This window comes from Meriones unguiculatus, chromosome 5, assembly GCF_030254825.1.
Source record: "Meriones unguiculatus strain TT.TT164.6M chromosome 5, Bangor_MerUng_6.1, whole genome shotgun sequence".
Lineage (NCBI taxonomy): Eukaryota > Metazoa > Chordata > Mammalia > Rodentia > Muridae > Meriones > Meriones unguiculatus.
The window spans coordinates 35957865-35970252 of record NC_083353.1 but is presented as its reverse complement, the minus strand read 5'-3'; the positions used below and the strand labels follow the sequence as shown (position 1 = coordinate 35970252).

General features: G+C 40.1%; 1 protein-coding gene across 12 annotated transcripts in view; it reads right to left on the bottom strand.

Moving 5' to 3' along the window:
• The window catches only part of Mef2c (myocyte enhancer factor 2C), a 170941-nt gene that overhangs the window by 28390 nt on the left and 130163 nt on the right, over window positions 1-12388 (bottom strand). For 11 of the 12 annotated variants that reach the window (XM_060383621.1, XM_060383618.1, XM_060383620.1 and 8 more), the window contains 2 exons: window positions 9631-9817; window positions 6287-6334 (listed from right to left, as the gene is read on the bottom strand). In XM_060383621.1, the coding sequence (XP_060239604.1) occupies window positions 6287-6334; window positions 9631-9817 (235 nt within the window). The remainder of the gene's footprint in view (window positions 1-6286; window positions 6335-9630; window positions 9818-12388) is intronic. The other variant, XM_060383623.1, reaches the window with a different exon arrangement.

Below are 12388 nucleotides of genomic sequence, written 5' to 3'. Positions count from 1 at the left end.
AATTTTAGAGAGTGTAAAATTTTGTCATTATGTGATCAGAAAACATTCCTGAAAATGGATTATAATAATAATTGTGCCTTACCTTCACTGTGAGTACTCAGCTTCAAGGTACTGAGTCATGAGTGTGGGTCTAGTTAGACCTGTCTGCAGTCTGGAAAGCAGGTACAGTTATCTATCTCTGTGTGTATCCATGGCAGCATATTGTAATTCACATATCTCCACCCATTTAGCTGATGTAAATTACGCATTCCAGAAGCGGCAATGCTTGACAACCAAAGGCATAAAATAGTAAACAATTGACAATCAAAATAAAGAAACAGCTGTTCGTTTCTTTTTATATGAAATGATATGTAATTTACAATGAATGCCAATTAAAATTATTAGCCAATATACATAAATCTTCTTTGTCTTATTGTCAAATAGCTGTGTGGATTGTCATATTTTTCAAAATGATTTCTAAAGTTTCCCCTTACCCTGATTAAATTTTAACCATGAATCAGTAAATATGTGTGTTTTCTACTCTGTAAAAGGTAAGCATGTTAATAAAGTTAAACTGGAAGTTATTCATGTGATAGTTCATGATCTAGCACAAGGTTTTACTGTGCTAATGGTTATTTCCATTAAATGTAATGATTACAACAAAACCTCTATTGAACTTGATCTTGCAATTATCAATAACCACTTAGATTAACATGTTAAAAGCTTTACTGTACAGAGACATGACAAGAACGTAATTTTAAGAGCAGTGATGTGTCATTTTGGTTGTTGGAAGGAAAGGGATAAGCTGTGGAAGACTAAGTGCCTACTGAAAGCTAGAAGTGTCACTGTTACTACTGTAGTATAATGGCCAAGAACACAAGCCCATTTCATTACTTCTTCCATACAGCTTGCTTTCCTCTTGGTAATTGTTTCAATATAAGTGATAAGGGTCTCATTGTTTTAAGCAGTTATTTGTGATAATACGAGATACCAGTCCGCATTTTTACTCTTTGTTATATATCAGCTATCTCCCCCCCCCAAAAAAAAAAAAAGAAAAAAAACTGCCCTAGAGAATGCGGTAAAAAGCTTACTTTATCAGCCAATGGTGCCCAGCCATTTTAACAACTGGACATCTACTTAATGTAGCATGAAATGAATACATTATCATTGTAAGGTACAGATCTAGGGTTTTCATATGCAAAATTATAATTTTTATCAAATAGTTTCACTTTCACTGTTTTGTTCAGTGAAGAAGCATTTACTGATCAGGTGCTACGTGCTAACTTTTATGTTTTGAGCTGAGGCACAAGCTAAGAGTGTCTGGGCCTAGACGGCTGTGTCCCGGAAACATAGGTTCAGAGACTGTAATCACAGTGCAAAGAGATATTTAATGTCCCTGCAGGCTGCCCTGAGTGCACAGAGGGGATATACAGGATTTGGGATGACTGAACTGGATTCTGAGTGATGACTGACAGTGGTCATGATCTCAGAGCAGGGAGCAGAAAGAAGAGCAGGAAGATGGTGTGTGTATGAAACTGCTGGTAAGAGACAGCATACTGAGGCAGTTACTAGCATAGTCTCTGGAGACAGATATCTTGGGTTCTCCTTTAGACCACTGACAAGCTTCCCCATGCCTTGGTTTACCCATCTGTAGAGATGGCACAATGGGAGCATCTACTTTAGAAGACAGTTATGAGGCTGATCAAGTTACTTTTTTCATTTTTTAAAAAATTTCCTATTACAACCAAGGACTATGCATGGAGATGACCTAAGACCCCTGCACAGATGTAGCCCATGGCAGTTCAGTATCCCAGTCGGTTCCATTGTAATGGGAAGAGGGACTGTCTCTGACATGAACTGATTGGCCTGCTCTTTAATTACCTCCCCCTGATGGGGAAGCAGCATTACCAGGCCACAGAAGAAGACAATGCAGCCACTCCTGATGAGACCTAATTGACTAGGATCAGAAGGAAGGAAAAGAAGTCCTCCCCTATCAGTGGACTTGGGGAGGGGCATGCATGCAGAGGGTGGAGGAAGGAAGGGATTGGGACGGGAGGAGGGAGAGAACCACAGGGGGGATACAAAGTGAATAAAGTGTAATTAATAAAGAAAAAACTTCCTATTACAAATTGTTCAAATGTTTGTTATTAATAAAGCTGGACTACAGAATGCTTTTGATGACAGGGACAGAAAAGCATGCAAGCCAGGAAAGCATGGTAGGCCAGAGATAAGAGGCTCATGGTTAATCCTGAGACAGCAGATTCATTGCTGAGTTTTATGCATGTAAATGATGCCAGGTAATCAGTTTGAGACTTTGAGAAAGTCCAACCCGACACGGGGAAACTAGAGAGGAAAGTGATGTGGAACAGAAAGATGGGTAAGAAAGCTCTGGAAACAGTCTGGGGATGCTGCTGTGAATAAGAACGAGGGCACAAGGATAGGAATGGAGAGGATGGAGAGGGATGAACTGAGGAAGGATGGTAAACATAGAGTAGGGAGGACTAGGTGGCTCGTGGCATAGTGGCTCAGGGCCTAGGTGGGAACTTTAGCACATGTAACCCAGCTGAGCTGAGACAGAGAATGCTGTCTACTTGATTTATTTATTTATGTATTTAGAGACAGCATTTCTCTGTGTATTGTTGGCTCTCCTGGACTCACTTTCTAGACCAGGCTGGCCTCAAACTCAGAGTTCTACCTGCCTCTGCCTCCCAGAATGATGGGATCACAGGTGTGTGCCACTGTGCCCGGCAACTTGATTGGTATTTTTTAAAGTTTTTATTTATTTTTTATTAACTACAGTTTATTCATTTTTTTTAATCCCAGCTATAGCCCCCTTCCTCATTCACTCGAAATCCCAATCTCCCTCCCTCATCTCCTCTCATGCCTCCTCCAAGTTCAATGATAGGGGAGGTCCACCTCTCCTTCCCTCTGACCCTAGCCTATCAGGTCTGGCTGCATTGTCTTCCACTCTGGCCTGGCAAGGCTGCTCCCCTCTCAGGGGAAGGTGATCAAAGAGCAGGCCACTGAGTTCGTCAGAGACAGTCCCTGTTCTCCTTACTAGGGAGCCCACTTGGATACTGAGCTTCCATGGGCTACATCTTGATTGGTATTTTAAGGCACACAGTAAATGTTACTTCCTCCTCTTGAGAAACTATGTTTTTTGTTTTGTTTTTTTAAATCAGTTAAAATGACTTGATTTTGAAAAACAAATCACAAAGGCCAAGCAGTATATAATTTGGGCACAGTCTTGTCATTTGGCTTTAGAGTTCCTAACTCTGAGACCTTGAGTTTAAATGACATATTAAAAAATTGGAAGCTATCTTTTGGTAAATTTGCTTTAGTTTTCTTCATCAAGAGTGCAGAGACTTTCTGGCTGGCCTTGCTTTCCCTTAGTGCAATGTGATTCTCTGACATCAGCACAGATATATTCAGCCTTGACATATGATAGTGGCTGCCATGAAAAAAAAATTCAAAGATGAGAAGCTTACAAACGGGACATGGCTATGCTCAAGAATAATGGCATCTGTAACAGGTGTTCCTTGGAACCAGGGTCAGAAAAGGCTGCTTACTCTATCTAAAAAAATGGTTAAGTAATTTTTATCCAAAGATGTAGAAGCTATGAAAATTATACATGTACATACCAGAAAATTACATTTAAGAACAGGTGCAGTCACTGGCCTTTTGATTCCTTTTACTCCTATCTCTGTATGTATGTAATGTATGTATGTATATATGTTTTTGTGTAGGCTTGGGCATGGCATCAGTGCCAAAATCAGTGTGAGGGGAAACAACTTCAAGCATTGGTTTTTGCCTTTCATGTTGCTTGCAACAGGGTCTTTCTGGGTGTTCAATGTGGTGTATGTTAGACTAGCTGGCCCATGAGCTCCTGAATACTGTCCCGTGTCTGCCTCCAATTTCTCCACAGGAGCACACTATAATTACAGACCCCTTGATGATCACATTGTCAGGAAAGCTTGGCAAGTACTTTACCCACTGATCCATATCCCCAGCCTGAGTCATTCTATTTTTAAGTATCAGGAGACTTACGCCCATGGCATGGGTCCTGAGGTAGTAGGATGAATTTGTTTAATGCCTGAATTTTTTTCCAGTGGTCCTACACTCTGTATATAGCAAACTTTATATTTAGAAGACTGAATATCTTCTTTATTCCTGGAGAATAATTGAATTTTGCAAACTGTCAGTCAATTAACAATATCAGCAGAACTGAACAAACACTTTTTATTTTCAACATTGGATTGTAAAGTATTGTTACCATTAAATAGTAACAAGGGACTATTTGCATCAAAGTTTAGTAACCCAAGGTTTTCCCCCATGTTTACAGAACAGAAAGTAACATTCGTATGAACCTTTACTTCCACTACTGCCTGTTCCTTTAACAGTAATCAAATTGGCTAACTGAAACACCAGGGAAAGCCATGGCATGGCTTCATAGGTTGTGACTTGGTTCTTGAGACTAGCCAACCAGCCCCACCACTGATTCTAACCAGAATGTGGCTGGGGCTTTAATCCAGGAAACATCTATCTGGACTTGTTCTAGGTCTTGAATTTTGAGGTTACTAATTGAAAAGATTTTCTGCACAGAAAAAATCAATATGACAAATTCATCATCTAGAAAAATGTTATTGACTGTATTTACTAGTTTGACTATATATATATATATGGGAGCTACTGATATTCATCCTTTCTACCATCTCTCTGCATAGTTCCTGTGCTTTTTCTGCATAACTCATGGAAATAGTAAAAATCTCATGCCCAGAAGAGATACAACCTCCAGTAGATGTATGTATAAAAATGTTTTTATATGCCAATTTCCTTATCTTCTTTCTTATAATTAGTAAGCTATTATATTTGACCTGAGCAAAATGTTTTAATTAGGCTGTCTATGCATATTTCAATAAACTTGATATTTTTGACACTTCAAACATAACCTTATGTCATTCATGCCAGCTTCCTCCTATTTTAAATTTATAGCATGTTCCAGCTGTTGAATTGCCATGGTTACTTCTTATGCTCAGTAGTAAACTAGAGCTGGCACTTAAAAATACTGTGGTAGATTCCCAGAAGGGGGAGATAGAAAGACCTGGAGGGGACAGGAGCTCCACAGGGAGAACAACAGGATGAAAATATCTGGGATCAAGGATCTTTTCTGAAACTGATACTCCAACCAAAGACCATGCATGGAGATAACCTACAGCCCCTGCACAGATGTAGCCATGGCAGTTCAGTCTCCAAGTGGATTCCTTACTAAAGGGAGCAAGGACTGTCTCTGACATGAACTCAGTGGCTGGCTCTTTGATCACCTCCCTGAGGCTGGAGCAGCCTTGACAGGCCACAGAGGAAGACAATGAAGCCAGTCCTGATGAGACCTGGTAGACTGGGGTCAGATGGAAGGGGAGGAGGACCTCCCCTATCAGGGGATTGGAGGAGGCGGAGGGGAGAAGACAAGAGAAGGAGGGCAGGATTAGGAGGGGGCGAGGGGGCTGGGATACAAAGAGAATAAATTGAAATAAATAAAAATGCTGGGAATAATTTTTAAAAATACATGCTAAAAAAACCACTGTGCTAGAGTATGTTCTGCACTGAAGGGAACCAGCATCTCAATAAGGCCAGTATCACACAGTATCACATATTTCTCTGGGACCTGAAGAAATGTGACAGTGAGAAAACTAGTCACTGTTCAAGATATTTGAAAGAACTGGAATGCATTTAAAGTTTTTTTTTTTTTTGTGGCGTTGTACTTTCCTGAGGCCTTGTATTAATGCCAAAGATAGTTTTATTAGCAGTATTGCTGAGTGACCGCAATCTTTCTCCTAGAGTTTCTTTATGTATTCTTCTTTAGATATGCATGGGATATCAGTTCTTTGAGTTTACATGATTGGTTCAGTTGCTTACTAATTAACAAGGAACTTGAGAACCACAGTTTCCTTTGTGTACTCTAGCCTCAGAGTGGTTATCAAGAGTGAAGTGATCTGATCAGGGTCTGCAATTCTCTGTAGACAAGTTGAAGTTGGTTTAGTTTACTTTTAGACTTCTTTAAAATATTCTTCGACTGCAGAAGTTACACAAGTTCATTCTCTTCATTAACAAATTGGACATAACTGTTAGGACTGATGCCAGCTTTGCCTAGGTTGAAGTTTTATTAGGTAAGATCTAATTAATAAGTAGTTCTTCTGTAAGCTACTTTTTAACCATTCCCCCTCAGAAAGAGCTTTCGAGTGTCTTGGACATCACTCAGTAGCAGACTCTGGCCAAGAACACATGCTGCAGCTCTGAGGTCTGTGCTTACCTGCACTGGTGCCTGCACCTGACGTGAGGTCTCCACCCATCAGACCACCTATGGAGGAGAGAGGAAGATCAAAAGGAGAAAGGCTAAAGGCCAACAGAACAGAGCACAGCGCCTGCAAGACACAGCCTTTGTCCTCTTAGAGACAAACGTCAAGAGCTCTACCTAAGTCGTAGGGCTGACATTTGTTTTATTGTGACATGCTGTGCACAGATGTTAAAAATACATTCACTCACTGACATTTTGCAGAGGATTTTTTAAAAGATTACGTTAGAAACATACAGCCTTTGAATAGTCTCTGCATTTTTATTATTTCCAAGTCTAGTTTTCTCCTAAAGAGATATTTTCCAATAAGCAAAAAAGAAAACCTCACTTTATTTCAACTTTATGCCTTGATATCCACACGGCTGATGTCTAGTTTTTTTCCCTAAATATATTTTTACAGCAATAATTCTGTGTAATATTAATTGTCTAGAATTTTAACTTGACTAATATTTCTAGATGAATTTTACTTAATGACATAATGAACAAGTTTTCATTGCCACAGATTTAAAATATGGTAATTAATTGCTAACTTAAAAGCAACACAAATACTTGGGCTGGCAGGACAGCTCAGCAGGCAATGGCCTGAGTGCCATCCTGGACCCACATGGTGGAAGAGAATTAATTACTGCAGTGTCCTCTGCCTGCCACACCTGGGCTGTGGTACCTGCATGCCACTATCGAAAATAAACAAATAAAGAGATAAATGCAATATGACTATGTTTCTTTATGAGAGTTGTGAACTTTCAATGTGATTGACTATAATTATTATTTTTAAATTTTAACAAACAAGATCTTGAAAAAACAGTGAGACTATCGTCTTTGTTTTTTCTAAGTGATGCTTCATTGCTATTGGTTTCAGGTTTTGGAATCAGAAACGATGTTAATTATATTTTAATAAAATGTTTGCCATTTCCCACTAAATACAGTTTTGAAGACAAAGTATAAAATTTTATAAAAATAAATAAATACATGTTATCAAATAGGATATTCAAAAATCTAAATATGAACTAAAAGGAATCTATAAGACTATTAAAATTTATATAAAATTTCAATCATTTTATGAAAGAGAGAATTGCACAGTAAAGTCCTTTGTATACATTTTCCTGGTTGAAGATTTATAAAATCTCCTTGAGGAACATATTCTTCCATAAATAAGCTGCTCTTAGTACACTTAAATGCACCTAAACTATTGAGAGCAGCCTGTGGAGTACTTTCCTAAACCAGAGTGTAAGTATACAATGGACTGCTGTAAGAGATTTAGAAATACAATTACTTTTGATGCTGCTTCTGGACCTATGAAGGAATGGCTTAGTTATATTCACTACACACTGAATTAGCTCCCACTGTGAGTTTGGCGAATCAAATGGGCATTCTTCCCTTCAACATTCGTCAAGTCCAGTGGAGAAAAGATGCGTATTCAATACAGCATATCATAACATATTTAGCTGAATTCACACGCAAAGAATGGCCGTTTTTCTTTTCTGAGCAATACCTTCTTGACTATAGGTCACTGTGAACTGAACAGCAGGAAGGGTCTTTTATGATGTTGACAAATCCGTGGCAAGTGTCCTTGAGCATGTGATGTTCATTTCTTAAGTGTATTTCTGACTCAGCTGTGTTTTTATTTCATACTCCTTATAGATCATGCTAGTGTACCACACAAGCCTTTTCTCCCTAATATTCTTTCTGTGATAAGTTGTCTCAAAATAAATACATAAATAAATAAAAATTGACCCCAACAATTACATACAGGGGACAAATACTACCAGAGAACACAGCAGATGTTTTCACAGAAAAGATGACATTTTAGTAAGAAGAGAGAGAAGGGGGAGATAGAAAGACTTGAAGGGGACAGGAATTCCACAAGGAAAGCAGCAGAACTAAAAAATCTGGGCATAGGGGTCTTTTCTGAGACTGATACTCCAACCAAGGACCATGCATGGAGATAACCTAGAACCCTGCACAGATGTAACCCATGGCAGCTCAGTCTCCAAGTGGGTTCCCTGGCAATAGGAACAGGGGCTGTCTCTGACATGAACTCAGTGGCTGGTTCTTGGATCACCTGCCCTTGAGAGGGAAACAGCCTTACCAGGCCACAGAGGAAGACAATGCAGCCAGTCCTGATAGGACCTGATAGGCTAGGTCAGATGGAAGGGGAGGAGGATGTCCCCTATCAGTGGACTTGGGGAGGGGCATTGGAGGAAATGAGGGAGGGATGGCAGGATTGGGAGGGGATGAGAGAGGGGGCTATAGCTTGGATACAAAGTGAATAAACTCTAATTAATAAAAATAAATAAAAAGTCACAATAAAAAAGAGAGAGAAGATTATTTTTGTTGTTAGTTTTTTGAGACAGAGTTTCTCTATGTGTGGCCTTGGCTGTTCTGGACTTGCTTTATAGATCTGGCTGGCCTTGAACTCACGGAGATCTGCCTGTCTCTACCTCCTTATGTGCTGGGACTACAGGCATGTACCACCATGCCTAGGTAACACCAAAGATTCTTTATGCAGAGGAGATCAGCACAAAGTGTATGGACTAGATATCTGACACTGTGCGAAAATGTGTGGCTAAGTATCCACTGGCAGAGAAAACTGACAGCCAGAAAAGATGAAGTATGGGTTCTGAGACATACTAAAGACAACCTGAAGAACTTAGGCTGTGTCACAGAGAACAGCTAGTAAGGGGTTAAGTAGTGAAAGAATACAAATGGGAAGTGACATGTACCTCCTAGGTAAGAAAGCTTCTGCTACTCAGGGTCAGCCGCTTTGGACCCAGAGAAAAGCATGTCTGATTGCATGCGGGATGATGCCCCAGGTCCCTCCTCTGAGAAAAAGGTATCAGACGGGTCTGATGCTCTTTGGGTGGATGACACCCAAATGAACATCAGTACAAAGTCCCAATTTATTTCTAATATCAGAGATCAGACCTCTACTCTTGCCTGATGCGTCTAAAACAAAAAGGGGGAACTGTAGAGAGCTACGTAATGTCGCGCCTGAAAGATGGAGCTGGTTTCCGCCTTCCACCTTCCCGATGGTGAGTGCTCTCTGTCACGAACAACTCCACATTTGGCTAAGGCCAAGGATCTGGCTTGCTTCCATGTATGTGGACCTATCTGCATTGCCCACGTGGCATGCTGAGGTTGGCTACCCAGAGGCTATTTAAAGTGGGCTGGCTTTCCCCAGGGTCAGATGATTGTTCAAGGTTCCTGAATAAACTGCATTGAAAAAAAAAAAAAAAGAAAGCTTGTGCTAGAAGTGGTTCCTTCCAACAACCTTTGAGCATTATGTCCTTTTACAGACCTACCTGTGTTACCTGCACTCGGAGGTCTATGTGTTACACCAGGAGACATACTATTCCTCTGCAGAGAAGGGTGGGCCAGTGGCAGGAGGTTGGGGTTTCCAAGAGAGCTGACAGGGTTGCTGTATACCAAACTGTTATGGCTGGACACTGGGATGGATACTGGCATCTCAAAGTTGGGTGGTGGAACAGCCTGTGGAGAAGAAACAGAAAAAGCCACGTAAGTAACGCTGAAGGATACAAGCAGGGCTTGAATGCAGCATTAGCTTCTCCAAGGACAATTCCAAATCCCAAACCATGTGGTGTTAGATTACCACCAGGAAGGGGTCTCACAATGTGAAATCATAAATTGATTTCTTTACCATGCTTAGAACTTTCTTTGCAACCATTAGAAAAGGCTTCACTTTTGTGTGAGACAAAGCCCTGTTTCATTAGACTCTATTGTCTTTGAATTCCATTCTATGAAGTAGTAATTATTCATTTGTGATATCTGAATCAGGTGCCAGAAATGACTATAAGAGCAAAGGGTATCACTGTGATGACTTCACAGAGAAAAGGAGGATTAAAGTGCACACCAGATCCTTTGGTTTAATTGCTTATTGAAGCATATTTATGCAGAAGATAAATGATATAAAATCATATTCAGTACTGTGAATAGCACATATAGTTTAATTATTATTTTAAAAAGTCTGTCTCTTATTAGCAACTCAGAAGATAATAGGCATTTTAAGGTACAGGCTTCAGCAGAGTGTGCATCACTCACCAGTTTAAAGAATATTTCAGAAAATATGCAAAGCTTCACCTTTTGCTTATATAGGTACCAGCTCTGCCACATGGAAAGATCTACATCTCAATTGAGAGAGTTGGCAAATATTTGGTGAGCTGAATCTGTGCGGATGTCTAATTAGAGTGATCTCAGTTCCAATTATTGATTTTTGCTATTATTTTGGCAGTTTAAGCAGAATTATGTTTCTGCTTCTGCTTCAGTAACTCATCAGAGTTGTAAACACTCTTGTCTTTTTCCTTTTGTCAGCATTACAAGTGAAAATACTGTTCAGCTACGTGCCAGAGGACTCATGGGTATCATGGCACACAGCATTTATAATGAAAAATTGTGCATGTGTGTGTACACACACAAAAGATTCCTATAAGCCCTCTGAGGTTTTCTGTAAGAAGTCGTCCAGGTTTAAATGCATGTTTACTCGTGGCTCACTTGGTCTGTTGTTACTGCTTTTCGTTATTACTAGTTGTTCCCTTTAGAGTTAACAGCAGCTATCTGTGACTTGTTGATTGGCTGGACTGCATCACATGTGTATCTGCTGACTGTGTGCTTATGTTGTTGATAACTATAATGTGCTCTCTGTTTATGTTTATGCTCTCATTGTCTTCATTTCAGGGTTTTATTTTCTTCCATGGTATTCAAATACAAAACTGGTAAGAGCAAATGTTTTACAACTTTCTTTCAAATGGCTCTGACTGTTCATTGTTTTTAAGGGAAATAAAAATGCTCAAGTGACAAGGTAATAATACATCTGTCTCTTAGGTCACTTATGAGTTGTACAAAAGCTAATAGAAAATGATTTTTGGATAAACGCTATAACAGTGGAATATAAAAGCACTGTATATACCCAAACATCCAAAGCTCTAATAAACAAGACAAAATATTAATGTATGCTGTAAGGTAAAAATATCTGAAAGCATATATGTAGGATAAATATATCCCTTCGCTCTCATGCCATATGAGAATAGAAGTCAACTATGACAACAGTACAGTTACAGTGCTAAGCAGCCTTCGCCCTCAAATCTCCTCTCTGCCCTGGGCTCCAGATATCTCAGACAGGCTCTCTGGCCACTGGTGCAGACAGCGGCGGTAGTAGCAGCAGCAGGAGCAGCAGCAAAAGTGGAGCAGAGAGGCCAAGGGCCTGTTTTGTAGCAGCATCCTTCTTGCTGGTCTAAAGCTGTATTACAGGGGCTACATTTCCCCACAAAATGGAACAGCTTTGGCTTTGAGTGGCTGAAACAGTTCTTTCTGTGCTCTGGTGATTTCTTGCTCCTCCTGCAGCATGAGACCTGCAGGTAACAGTGACTTCTAGGCTCCAAGTCCTCACATACTTCACTACTCTCTCAGGTTTCCTTTAACTCCATCTACCTTTTAACGGTCTCTCTTCAGTTCTACTTTTGAGTTTGGCACCTGTTTCTGGCTGTGACCTTAGACCATAATATTGGCTCTGCAGATTTTAAGTGGGAATATTTTGCAGTTCTGAGTGTGTGAGCAGGAGCATGGCAGTTCCTGCAGTTGCTTCCTAACAGATCAACCCACTCTGAGTCTTGCCTTTCTGCTTTTTACTTTCAACACACAAGTCAGGATGTTGATCTTTTCAATCACACATTAGACAACAGTACCCCCTGTCAAAGTGTACCATTTGACTTAAAATACAAATTCTACCTCCTCCAATGGCGTAGAGATCCTCTCTCCACGTTTCGGCCTTTACCAATATCTATTATCTAATGCCTGTCAGCCCACCCTTGTGCACTTGTACCACATCCAAATCTCTCCTCAAAGCCTGGCCACGTCGAGGACATCCACCTTGGCTGTTGCTTTTGATCTTGCTTGCATCTTGCTTACTCACTTGCCCCATCTTTAGATCTCCTCTAACAATCAAAAAATGGTTTTGATGTTGGTTAGAAACGGTACCATTCTTTAAGTACCCTGTTGCTATAAATGATTCAAAGTGTACTCCTATTATTTTCATAGTCTTCTTTA